General features: G+C 60.4%; 2 protein-coding genes across 2 annotated transcripts; one reads left to right on the top strand and one right to left on the bottom strand.

Moving 5' to 3' along the window:
* Positions 1-250: 250 nt before the first annotated feature.
* THAP7 (THAP domain containing 7) lies at positions 251-862 on the top strand (the record flags this gene model as incomplete). Its single annotated transcript, XM_041408209.1, has 1 exon — positions 251-862. A coding segment is annotated over one exon (547 nt), but the record flags the coding sequence as incomplete, so codon positions are not given.
* A 1,829-nt stretch (positions 863-2,691) lies between these two features.
* On the bottom strand, positions 2,692-12,810 carry LOC121337848 (very long-chain acyl-CoA synthetase-like). Its single transcript, XM_041408220.1, has 10 exons — positions 12,009-12,810; positions 10,300-10,509; positions 9,328-9,486; positions 7,826-7,950; positions 7,540-7,734; positions 6,421-6,511; positions 6,073-6,271; positions 5,893-5,990; positions 5,315-5,445; positions 2,692-2,969 (listed from the first exon to the last, which is right to left on the bottom strand). Exons 1-10 carry the CDS (start codon positions 12,808-12,810, stop codon positions 2,793-2,795), a joined length of 2,187 nt encoding a protein of 728 aa, XP_041264154.1. The 3' UTR covers positions 2,692-2,792.
* Between the last annotated feature and the right edge of the window lie 7 nt (positions 12,811-12,817).

Consider the following 12,817-nt stretch of genomic DNA (forward strand, 5'->3'; position numbering starts at 1 on the left):
GGGATCTTTTGGGGTCTCTCTGGGGGTATTTTGGGGTCTCTCTGGGACTATTTTGGGGGTCTCTCTGGGGCTATTTTGGGGTCTCTCTGGGGCTATTTTGGGGGTCTCTCCGGGGGATTTTGGGGTCTCTCCAGGGTATTTTGGGGTCTCTCCAGGCGTATTTTGGGGGTCTCTCCGGGGCTATTTTGGGGGTCTCTCCGGGGGTCTTTTGGGGGTCTCTCCGGGCTGACCCCCGTCCCTCTCCCCACAGACGGGACCCCCTCCCGGCCCCGCCGCCCCCCCCGCTGCCCTCGGACGTCTCCTGCTTCCCGCGGGACTCCAAAGACCCCGGCCCGCCCCCGGCCGGCGACCACGGCGGGGTCCCGGCGCTGCCCGGCCCCTCGGGCTCCATCCCAGAGACCCTCCTGGTGGCCACGGGCGACGAGGTGGCCACGAACACGCCGGCTCTGCCCGAGGGAGCCCCCCCGACCCCCGCAGCCCCCGCGGGACCCCCGGCACCCCCGTCCCCGTCTCTGTTCATGCTGCGGCTGCCGCCCCGCGCCGGCTCGTACATCCAGAGCGAGCACAGCTACCAGGTGGGCAGCGCGCTGCTCTGGAAGCGCCGCGCCGAGGCCGCGCTGGACGCGCTGGACAAAGCCCAGAGGCAGCTCCAGGCCGGGAAACGCCGCGAGCAGCGGCTGCGGCTGCGCCTGGCCGAGCTGCAGAGGGAGCGCAGAGCGGGCCCCGAGCCGCGGAGGAGCTCCAAGGAGCGCCCGGAGCTGCTCGGAGATGCTGCAGGAGGAGGAGGAGGGCGGTGAGGAGTTGGAGGAGCTCCGAGGCTCGGAGGCGGCGCGGAGGTTTGTAAATAAAGGATTTTACCCTGCGGGTGCGGCTGGTGGAGCTCCAGGGGGAGGGGAGAGCGGGCTGAATCGCGGAGGAGCTCCAAGGAGCGGCCGGAGCTGCGGCGGGTGGAGCTCCAAAGGGAGCGGAGCTCCAGGAACCCGCGGATCTGCGGCGAGTGGAGCTCCAGGGGGAGAGGAGAGGGGTCTCCGAGCCGCGGAGGAGCTCCAAGGAGCGCCCGGAGCTGCGGCGGGTGGAGCTCCAGGGGGAGAGGAGAGGGGTCTCCGAGCCGCGGAGGAGCTCCAAGGAGGGGCCGGAGCTGCGGCGGGGGGAGCTCCAGGGGGAGAGGAGAGGGGTCTCCGAGCCGCGGAGGAGCTCCAAGGAGGGGCCGGAGCTGCGGCGGGGGGAGCTCCAGGGGGAGAGGAGAGGGGTCTCCGAGCCGCGGAGGAGCTCCAAGGAGCGCCCGGAGCTGCTCGGAGATGCTGCAGGAGGAGGGCGCTGGGGAGCTGGTGGAGCTCCGAGGCTCGGAGGCCGCGCGGGGGTTTGTAAATAAAGGATTTCCAATTTTCTGCGTGGGGTTTGTGGGGGTTTCTGGGGAAATGTGTGGAAATTTGTGGGGTTTTTAGGGGAAATTTGGGGAAATTTGTGGGGAAAATTTGTGGGGTTTGTAGGGAAATTAATTTATGGGGGTTTCTAGGGGAAATTCGTGGGGGTTTTATGGGGGTTTCTAGGCAAAATTTATGGGATTTTTAGGGGGAAATTTGTGGAATTTGTGGGGTTCGTAGGGGAAGGCTTAGGGAGAAATCATTTGGGGAGGGGCTGGAATGGAATCAGGATTGGGATTTCAGAGGAGCAGTGACATCACACTGGGAATGGGGAGATTTCAGTGGGAAATTGGGAAAAAATTCCCATTTTAGGGAATAACTTGGGAAACTGGGAAGATTCCAGTGGGATATTGGGAAGGAATTCCTAATTTAGGGAATTAGGTGGGAAATTGGGGAGATTTCAGTGAGATATTGGGAAAAAATTCCCAATTTAGAGATTCATTTGGGATATTGGGAAGGAATTCCCAATTTAGGGAATTAGGTGGGATATTGGAATTCTTCCCCGTGGGGTTGCTGAGGGGCTGGGATGGAATTCCCAGGATTTGTTCCCAATCAGAGCCCGGGGCAGGAACAGGACGAGGTTTTGGGGGCTCCAGATGGAACAAGGACAAAAATCTCCATCCCCCATTTGGAGCTGGGGCATCCCTGCCCCTTCCGGGGGGAAAACGGGGGAGTCCGACCCCAAAAACCTCAAACCCCCCAAATCCTTTGGCAGCCCAAAAATGGCAATTAAGGGTTTCATTTCCAGCACTGGGCTGGGTTAACACCAACTCCAAGGTGCTCCAAACCTCCCAAAGTGCCTGATTAGCCACTAATTAACCTTTGCTAATTACCTCAGGGCCATCAGCTCCCCAGGTCCACTGCGAATCCCAAAAAAGATCCAAATCCCCCAAATCCTTTGGCAGCCAAAGATGGGAATTAAGGGTTTCATTTCCAGCACTGGCCCAGGCTAACACCAACTGCAAGGTGTCTGATTAGCCCCGAATTAACCTTTGCTAATTACCCCGGGGCCATCAGCTCCCAGGGTCCACTGCCGAAGTGCTACAACCCCAAAAAAGACCCAAGTCCCCCAAATCCTTTGGCAGCCAAAAATGGGAATTAAGGGTTTCATTTCCAGCGTGGAGGTGCCAGCCCAGCTGACACCAAGTCCAAGGCGCTCCAAATTAGCCCCTAATTAGTCTTTGCTAATTCCCCTGGGGCCGTCAGCGCTCCGGGGCCACTGCGGAGCCCCCAGAGGAGCCGCTACAATCCCAAAAAGACTCAAAAATGGGAATTAAGGGTTTAATTTCCACCAAGTCCAAGGTGCTCCAGAACTGCCCAAAGTGCCTGATTAGCCCCTAATTAGCCTTTGCTAATTACCGCGGGCCGCTACAGCGCGAGCCTCCCATCCTGGATGTCCCGGAAGGCAGCGGCGCTCAGCGGCACGTAGGATCGGCGCGCGGCGTCGCGCAGGAAGAGCCGGTCCCGGACGAGGTTGGGGTCGAAGCCCTCCTTGACCAGGTTGCTCTTGCACTGCTTGAAGGTGCCCGTGATCTCCAGAGCGTCCTGGGGACAGGGGACAAACTGGGGGTGACTTGGGCCTGGGGGGACCCCCGTTGGCACCAGGTGAACTTCACTGGCACCAGGTGAACTTCACTGGCACCAGGTGACCCCCACTGGCACCAGGTGACCACCGTTGGCATGGGGTGACCCCCATTGGAACCAGGTGAACTTCGCTGGCACCACGTGACCATTGTTGGCACCAGGTGACCCCCATTGGAACCAGGTGAACTTCTCTGGCACCAGGTGACCCCCATTGGCACCAGATGACCATTGCTGGCACCAGGTGACCACCATTGGCACCACTGACCACCCTGTTGGCACTAGGTGACCCTTGTTGGCACCAGGTGACCATCACTGGCACCAGGTGACCACTGTTGGCACCAGGTGACCCCCATTGGCACCAGGTGACCCCTGTTGGAACAGGGTGACCCCCGTTAGCACCAGGTGCCCTTCATTGGTACAAGGTGACCCTCGTTGGCACTAGGTGACCCTTGTTGGCACCAGGTGACCATCACTGGCACCAGGGGACCCTTGTTGGCACCAGGTGACCCCCATTGAAACCAGGTGAACTTCGCTGGCACCAGGTGACCATCGTTGGCACCAGGTGACCATCACTGGCACCAGGGGACCCTTGTTGGCACCAGGTGACCCCCATTGAAACCAGGTGAACTTCGCTGGCACCAGGTGACCATCGTTGGCACCAGGTGACCATCACTGGCACCAGGTGACCACTGTTGGCACCAGGTGACCCCCATTGGCACCAGGTGACCCCTGTTGGAACAGGGTGACCCCCGTTAGCACCAGGTGACCTTCATTGGTACAAGGTGACCCTCGTTGGCACCAGGTGACCCTTGTTGGCATGGGGTGAACCCCATTGGCACCAGGTGACCATCGTTCGCACCAGGTGGACTTTGTTGGCACCAGGTGACCCTCACTGGCACCAGGTGACCCCCATTGGCACCAGGTGACCATTGTTGGCACCAGGTGACCCTTGTTGGCATGGGGTGACCCCCACTGGCATCAGGTGACCCCTGTTGGAACAGGGTGACCCCCGTTAGCACCAGGTGACCTTCATTGGTACAAGGTGACCCTCGTTGGCACCAGGTGACCCTTGTTGGCATGGGGTGACCCCCATTGAAACCAGGTGAACTTCGCTGGCACCAGGTGACCACCATTGGCACCAGGTGACCATCACTGGCACCAGGTGACCACCATTGGCACCACTGACCACCCTGTTAGCACCAGGTGACCCTTGTTGACATGGGATAACTCCCACTGGCACCAGGTGACCCCTGTTGGAACAGGGTGACCCCCGTTAGCACCAGGTGACCTTCGTTGACACAAGGTGACTCTCAGTGGCACCAGGTGACCCCCACTGGCACCACTGACCACCCTGTTGGCACTAGGTGACCTTTGTTGGCACCAGGTGACCCTCAGTGGCACCAGGTGACCCACAGTGGCACCAGGTGACCGTTGTTGGCAGGGGGTGACCCCTGTTGGCACCAGGTGACCATCACTGGCACCAGGTGACCCCTGTTGACACAGGGTGGCCACCACTGTCATGGCAAAGGGGGGAACCTCAACACCCTCATCGGGACGATGCCGTCATCGGCACAGGGTGACCCTGAGTGACCGTCACTGGGAATGGACAGGTCAGGAATGGTGACACCAGGAACGGTGCCACCATCAAGGGGGTGACTGCCCCACAATGTCACCAGAGCACCCCCAGCGCCGTTACTGGCACAGGGTGACCAATGCCACCGTGGGAAACTGGGGGGACACCAGTGCTGTGACTGGAACTGGAGGAGCTCTGAACTGAAGACCCCCTCCAACCCAAACCCTTCCATGATTCCACCTGGCCATGGCCAGATCTGGATAAACTCTTAATGCCTCTTCTGACCCAAACCCTTCCATGATTCCACCTGGCCATGGCCAGATCTGGATAAACTCTTAATGCCTCTTCCAACCAAACCATTCCATGATTCCACCCTTCCATGATGGAACTGGAGGAGCTCTGAAGTCTTCTCCAATCCAAACCACTCCATGATTCCACCTGGCCATGCCAGAACTGGAGGAGCTCTGAAGACCCCTCCAACCCAAACCACTCCATGATTCCTGGTAGGATGGAACTGGAGGAGCTCTGAAGACCCTTCCAACCCAAACCATTCCACGATTCCATCCTGCCATGATGGAACTGGAGGAGCCCTCATGTCTTCTCCAACCCAAACCATTCCAAGATTCCCCCTGGCCGTGACTGGGTGCTCCAGTGCTGGACCATCTCCATCCCAAGGCCAGCCCCACCACCCCGAAGCTCCCAGGAGCCCCCGGGGGGGGAGGGTCCCGCTGACCTGGATCCGGATGAAGCGGGGGGCGGCGTAGGCGGGCAGCGTGTCCTGCGTGAAGGCGTAGAGTTTGTCACCGTCGAAGGTGGCCCCGTCCTTGAGGCGCACGGCGGCCATGCCACAGCGGCCCTCGCACCCTGCCAACATTGCCTGGGGTCACCTGGGGCAACCCCAACTCCTTGGGGACTTCTTGAGTCCCCCTGGGCTACTGGGGGGGGGGGGTGTGGGGTGGCCAAACGTGTTTTGGGTGGGTTTGTCCCAGTTTTGGCACCGCGGAGGCCGCTGGGATGGTGGTGGAGGCACGTCCTGTGCCCAGAACCATTCTGGGTGCTCATTTTGGGTGAACACTCCCTATTTTTGCCTCTTTGTGGCCACATTGACCCAACCCAGCACCTGACACTCGCTTTGGGCAACCAACTCCCATTTTCACCGTTTTGGGGGATCTTTGGGCTGTTGTGGGGGATGTTTCATGCTCAAAACAACTCTGGATGTAAAACACCTTTTGAACCTTCTTGGTGGTGGCTGAGACCACCTGGGGACGCCTCACCCACCTCAAACACCCCCATGTCCTTGGTGGCACTCACCCGGAACGGCCACGCCGTAGACGTTGACCTCCTGGATGAAGCTCACCAAGCCCAGCGTGGCCTCCACCTCCGTCGTGGCCACGTTCTCCCCTTTCCACCTGGGGAGGAGAAGGGACGGAGCCGTGAGCAGGGATTTGGGCCGGCACCGACCGCTCGGACACGCGGGAGCCCCGGAGTTACCGGAAGGTGTCCCCGACACGGTCCTGGAAGTAGATGAACTTCTGGCTGTCCATCATGAGGAGGTCGCCGCTGTTGAAGAAGGCGTCGCCTTTGGCCAAGACGTCCCTCAGGATCTTCTTCTCGGTCTTCTGCGAGTCGCCGGCGTAGCCGTGGAACGGGGTGTTCTTGGTGATCTTGATCACCAGCAGCCCCGTCTCACCTTCGGGGAGGAAGAGGAGGCTTGGAGGCTGCCCAACCCCTGCCTTGGCTTCTTCCAGGGGTTCCTGGCGGCTTCTGCTCACCAGGAGGGTGGTGGCCAGGGCTGAGAGGTGGTTTTGGTGCATCTCCAGCCCCCGAGAGAGCCCTTACCGGGTTTGGTGGGGATGCAGAGCCCCCGCTCGTCGCGCACGGGCTCGTCCTGCTCCACGTTGTACCTGATGAGCTCGAAGGGAGCGAAGAGCTGCAGGGGAGGGACAAACCTGGGCTTAGAAACAGGCAGGAGGATTTCCTTCCCGTGGAAATTTCCAGAATTTCCTTCCCATGGATATTTTCAGCATTTCCTTCCCATGGTCATTTCCAGAATTTCTCTCCTTTGGAAGTATCCAGAATTTCCTTCCCGTGGAGATTTCCAGCATTTCCTTCTGGTGGAAATTGCCAGAATTTCCATCCTGTGGAGATTTCCAGAATTTCCTTCCCATGGAGATTTCCAGCATTTCCTTCCCGTGGAAATTTCCTTCTTGTGGAAATTTCCAGAATTTCCTTACCATGGAAACGTCCAGAATTTCCTTCCCGTTCCAGGTGTGGTCTGCTGTGATTGGTCTGTTCCAACCCACGGAACACCCCCAATCCCGACATTTTGGGCGTTAAAAACCATTTGGGTTTAATTGTCCTTAATTTAAAGTTTTTTAGTTGAAATCACTAAAATTAAATCTGATTTAAAGTTGTTCAAATAAGGTTCGATCTGATCCATTCTAACGGCAAATGAACTCATGGTGGCATCTTCCAAATCCAGGAGCTGGGGGATGACACGATGGGGAAGAAGGGAGGAAAATCTGATTTTCGCAGCTTTTGCTCCATCCAAGCTTTTGCTCAAAAATCTCATTTTTGCAGCTTTTTCTCAACAGGTGGCTGGGGGCGGAGACGTGGCACCAAAGGGCCACAGAGATGACCAGGTCCCCATGGACACCCCAAAATCAGGCTGCACGTCAACACTGTTGCGTCAGTGTTGGCCAACCAGGTGGAGGGGACTCATTTTGGGTGTGAAAATGGCGTTCTGGGGACTCTGCTGTTGTCCAGCCCATCCTGACGGATACTGTTGGCTTCCCCTGGAGATGTCACTGTTTGCTCCACCACCAAGAGGTTCATCCAAGACTCAACCAAGGCTTAACCTTTCCTTGGCTGAACCCCAACTGGAGGAGCCACGTTGGGCCCCTCAATGCGCCGGTGTTGTCCCCACCTCCCACCCCGAGGAGGACGTTCTGTTCTCACCTTGACGAACCTGTTGGCCCTGCCCACGGCCCCGACCTTGCCGGTGTAGTTGATGAAGCCGGCGTTGCCCTCGGTGGCTCCGTAGAACTCACAGACGGCCACGGGCCCGAAGCGCTGCAGGAACTCCTTCCACACCTCCGCCCTCAGGCCGTTGCCCAGGGCCATGCGCACGCCGTGCTCCCGGTCATCGGCACGCTGGGGGTGACATGGGGACAGGGCCACCTCGGGGTGTGACCGGAGCGTCACTGACCACTCAGGGGGGAGGTTGGGGTGGGCGGGGCCTCACCTTGGGCGTGTTGCACAGGTAGCGCATGAGCTCGCCCACGTACTGGATGACGGAGACGTTGTAGCGCCGGCAGTCGGGCCAGAACTGAGAGGCCGAGAACTTGGCCCGCAGGACGCAGGTGGCTCCTGGGGACATGGCACAGGGATGGTGACCCCGAGGCTTTTATCTTTTGTCCTTGTCTCCATCCATCCAGCCATCCATCTATCATCCATCCATCCATCCGTCCATCCATCCATCCATCCGTCCATCCATCCATCCATCCGTCCATCCATCCATCCATCCGTCCATCCATCCATCCATCCGTCCATCCATCCATCCATCCGTCCATCCATCCATCCATCCGTCCATCCATCCATCCATCCGTCCATCCATCCATCCATCCGTCCATCCATCCATCCATCCGTCCATCCATCCATCCATCCGTCCATCCATCCATCCATCCGTCCATCCATCCATCCATCCGTCCATCCATCCATCCATCCGTCCATCCATCCATCCATCCGTCCATCCATCCATCCATCCGTCCATCCATCCATCCATCCGTCCATCCATCCATCCATCCGTCCATCCATCCATCCATCCGTCCATCCATCCATCCATCCGTCCATCCATCCATCCATCCGTCCATCCATCCATCCATCCGTCCATCCATCCATCCATCCGTCCATCCATCCATCCATCCGTCCATCCATCCATCCATCCGTCCATCCATCCATCCATCCGTCCATCCATCCATCCATCCGTCCATCCATCCATCCATCCGTCCATCCATCCATCCATCCGTCCATCCATCCATCCATCCGTCCATCCATCCATCCATCCGTCCATCCATCCATCCATCCGTCCATCCATCCATCCATCCGTCCATCCATCCATCCATCCGTCCATCCATCCATCCATCCGTCCATCCATCCATCCATCCGTCCATCCATCCATCCATCCGTCCATCCATCCATCCATCCGTCCATCCATCCATCCATCCGTCCATCCATCCATCCATCCGTCCATCCATCCATCCATCCGTCCATCCATCCATCCATCCGTCCATCCATCCATCCATCCGTCCATCCATCCATCCATCCGTCCATCCATCCATCCATCCGTCCATCCATCCATCCATCCGTCCATCCATCCATCCATCCGTCCATCCATCCATCCATCCGTCCATCCATCCATCCATCCGTCCATCCATCCATCCATCCGTCCATCCATCCATCCATCCGTCCATCCATCCATCCATCCGTCCATCCATCCATCCATCCGTCCATCCATCCATCCATCCGTCCATCCATCCATCCATCCGTCCATCCATCCATCCATCCGTCCATCCATCCATCCATCCGTCCATCCATCCATCCATCCGTCCATCCATCCATCCATCCGTCCATCCATCCATCCATCCGTCCATCCATCCATCCATCCTCCATCCATCCATCATCCATCCATCCATCCCGTCCATCTGTCCGACCCTCCCTCCATGGCCTTGGTTTTGGGGTCCGTACCGACGTCCAGGCACCCCCCGAGCCCCACCAGCAGCCCGGCCGAGTGGTAGAGCGGCAGCGTGGTGTAGACGACGTCGTCGGGCCGCAGGCCGCACATGCGGGCCAGGCTGGCCACCATCATCAGCTTCATCTCCGTGATCACCGCGGCCTTGGGCAGCCCTGAGGGGACAACGGCTGGGTGGGACACACTCCTGGGGGGTCTTGGGGGGTCCTGGGGTGGACAGTGGGGGTCTCTGCCACTGGGGTCTTTGTCCCTTGTTGGAGGAACCGTGAGGATCCTCGTCCAGCTTCATCCAGTCCATCCACGGGCACAGGGCACACCTGGCCCAGGTGGACCTGAGAGGTCATGGCTGGAGAAAGACCTCCCAAGACCCCTCCAGTGCTGACCTGCCTGTGTGGACACCTGGCCCAGGTGGACCCACAATGGTCAGGGGTGCAGAAAGACCCCCAAGACCCCACCAATGTTCATCCACCCGCACAGACATTGCCAGCACACACCTGGCCCAGGTGGACCCACAATGGTCAGGGTTGCAGAAAGACCCCCAAGACCCCTTCCATCAATGCTGACCCACCCACATGGACACAGCTGGGACACACCTGGCCCAGGTGGATCCATGATGGTCAGCATTGCAGGAGCCCTCCAAGCTGCCCATGTGTGTACACAGCCGGGACACACCTGGCCCAGGTGGATCCATGATGGTCAGCACTGCAGGAAGCCCCCCAAGAACCCTCCAAGCTGCCCATGTGCGCACACAGCCAGGACACACCTGGCCCAGGTGGACCCACGATGGTCAGGGCTGGAAGAAGGTCCCCCAAGATCCCTTCCATCAGTGCTGACCCACCCGCACAGACATGGCCAGGACACACCTGGCCCAGGTGGACCCACGATGGTCAGGGCTGCAGAAAGCCCCCCAAGCCCCTCCAAGGTGCCCACCCCTGCGAGCCCCCGAGCCCCGAGGGGGCCCAGCTCACCGGTGGTGCCTGAGGTGTAGATGTACATGGCCTTGGAGTTGGCGGTGACGCCGGCGCGGTGCACGGCAGGCGGCGGCTCCTCGGGCGCCGCCTCGATGGCGGGCAGCAGTGCCTCTACGCCCGGCGTGGGCGACACCGCGCTCAGGTAGAAAACAGCGACGCCGGCGCGCCGCAGGTCAGGCAGAACCTCCTCCACGGCCTCGTGGAGCTCTGCGGGGACAGACGGACACGGAGGTGACCCTACATGGGCACCTGGTCAGGTGGGCACACCCAGAATGGGTGGGTGGGCCAAGGTTCCCAGGTGGGCACCTCAGTGTACCCCCAAATGTGCACCTGGTCAGGTGGGCACCCCCACAATCATGGGTAGGTTGAGGTTCCCAGCTGGGCACCCTAAGGTACCCCCACATGGGCACCTGGTCAGGTGGACACCCTGGAATCAAGGATGGGGGTCCAAGGTTCTCAGGTGGGTACCCTAAGGTATCCTAAATGGGCACCTGGTCAGGTGGGCACCACACCCACCCCAAATGTGAGCCCTGGTGCCGTGGGCACCCCAAAACCCAGGATGGGCACCAAAGGGCCCCGGGCACCCAGAGGGTTCTGGGCAGGAGCCTGGGAGGGCACCCAGAGCACCCCAAAATGGCTCCATGACCCCCTGAGAACCCCAAACCTCCCTGAGGGGCTCCCTGAGCAGCCCAAAAGGGGGTCCCTGACTGCCCAGACACCCCACACACCCCGAGGGGCACCCTGAGCACCCCAAAAGCGCGTCCTGCAATCCCCCCAGACACCCCCCATATCCTGAGGGGCACCCTGAGCACCCCGAAAAGGGGTCCTGTGCCCCCCCCAGACACCCCAGACACCCTGACCACCCCGAAAAGGGGTCCTGTGCCCCCAGACACCCCAAACCTGCCCAAGGAGGCTCCAAGCACCCAAAAATGGGGCTCCTGTGCCTCCTCCAGACACCCCACACACCCTGAGCACCCCAAAAGGGGGGTCCCGGCCAGCCAGGCCCCCTCAGTGATCCTAAACGGGGTCACCCCAAGGGAGCCCCGATCCCATGGGTGCACCTGGGGGTCACACACAGGGACAGCCCTGTCCAGGCTGTGGCACACAGGAAGAGACCCTGTACAGGCTGTGGCACACACAGAGACAGTGACACACACAGGGACAGTGACAAACACAGGGACAGTGATACACTCAGGGACACACTCAGGGACAGCCCTGTCCAGGCTGTGGCACACAGGAAGGGACAGTGACACACACAGAGGGACAGTGACACACACATGGGGACAGTGACACACACATGGGGACAGTGACACACACAGAGGGACAGTGACACACACAGGGACAGCCATGTACAGGCTGTGGCACACAGGAAGAGACAGTGTCACACACAGAGGGACAGTGACACAGCGACACACACACGGGGACAGTGACACAGAGTGATACACACACAGGGACAGTCACACACACACAAAGGGACAGTCACAGTGACACACACACAGGGACAGTGACACACGTGCCAATCCTCCCACCCCACTGAGTGCACTCACTGGGGCTGGCACAGACCAGGGTTGCCTTGGTGGCCACAATGCCACCAAGTCCCCAAACCCCCCCAAATGCCACAGTGTCCCCTCTCACTGGGACTGGCCAGCACCATGGAGGCCTTGGTGGCCACCAAGCCCCCCGAACACTGCGCTGTCCCCTCTCACCAGGGCTGGCCAGCAGCACGGTGGCCTCGGCCGCCTCCAGCGCGTGCCGCAGGGCCCGGCCCCTGACGTTGCAGTTGAGACAAGCCATGGGGCAACCCAACTTGGCCAACGCCAGCCACGTCCACAGGTAGGCCGGCTCGTTGGGCAGGAACACGGCCACCGTGCGGCCGCCGCGCGGCCCCAGGCGCCGCGACAGGGCCCAGGCGGCGCGGTTGCTGCGGCGCTCCATGTCCTCGAAGGTGTAGACCTCGTCCTGGAAGAGCAGCAGCGGCCGGCGCGGCCGGAGCCGGGCGTGCTGCCGGAACACGTCCAGCAGGGTGGTGGCCGGCCGGCCGGCCAGGCGCCGGCGGCAACGCAGCGATGCCCTCGCCATGGTGGTGAAGAACGCCAGGTCCTCCCACAGGAACGGCACCAAGCGGGCTGCGGCCGCTGGAACCAGGACCAGCAGCACGGCCACCAAGGCCACCAGGGCCGGCAGCACCGCCATGGCCACCAGCGCTGCGGGGCCGGTGGCCAAGGTCCGCCGGGTGACCTTTGGGCTGCGGTGGCGGCGGTGCCGAGGTCCGGAGGTCGCCGCTCTTTGGTTTGTGCTCTCTGTTTGCTTTCCTTCCTTCTTTCCGATTGTTTTGTTCCCTTCGGCCTTCCCCGCCCCCGGGAGTGGCTCCGCAGGCAGCGGCTGCCACGGCCCGGTGGCTCTGCCTGCCCGGCCGTCTGTCTGTCCAGCTGGCTGTCTGTCCAGCTGTCCAGCTCTCTGGCTGACTGGCTGGCTGTCTGTCCGGCTGTCCAGCCTCTGTCCAGCCATCCACTCT

The sequence above is a fragment of the Onychostruthus taczanowskii genome, unplaced genomic scaffold (assembly GCF_017590055.1).
Source record: "Onychostruthus taczanowskii isolate IOZ18803 unplaced genomic scaffold, ASM1759005v1 scaffold292, whole genome shotgun sequence".
In the NCBI taxonomy this organism is placed as follows: domain Eukaryota; kingdom Metazoa; phylum Chordata; class Aves; order Passeriformes; family Passeridae; genus Onychostruthus; species Onychostruthus taczanowskii.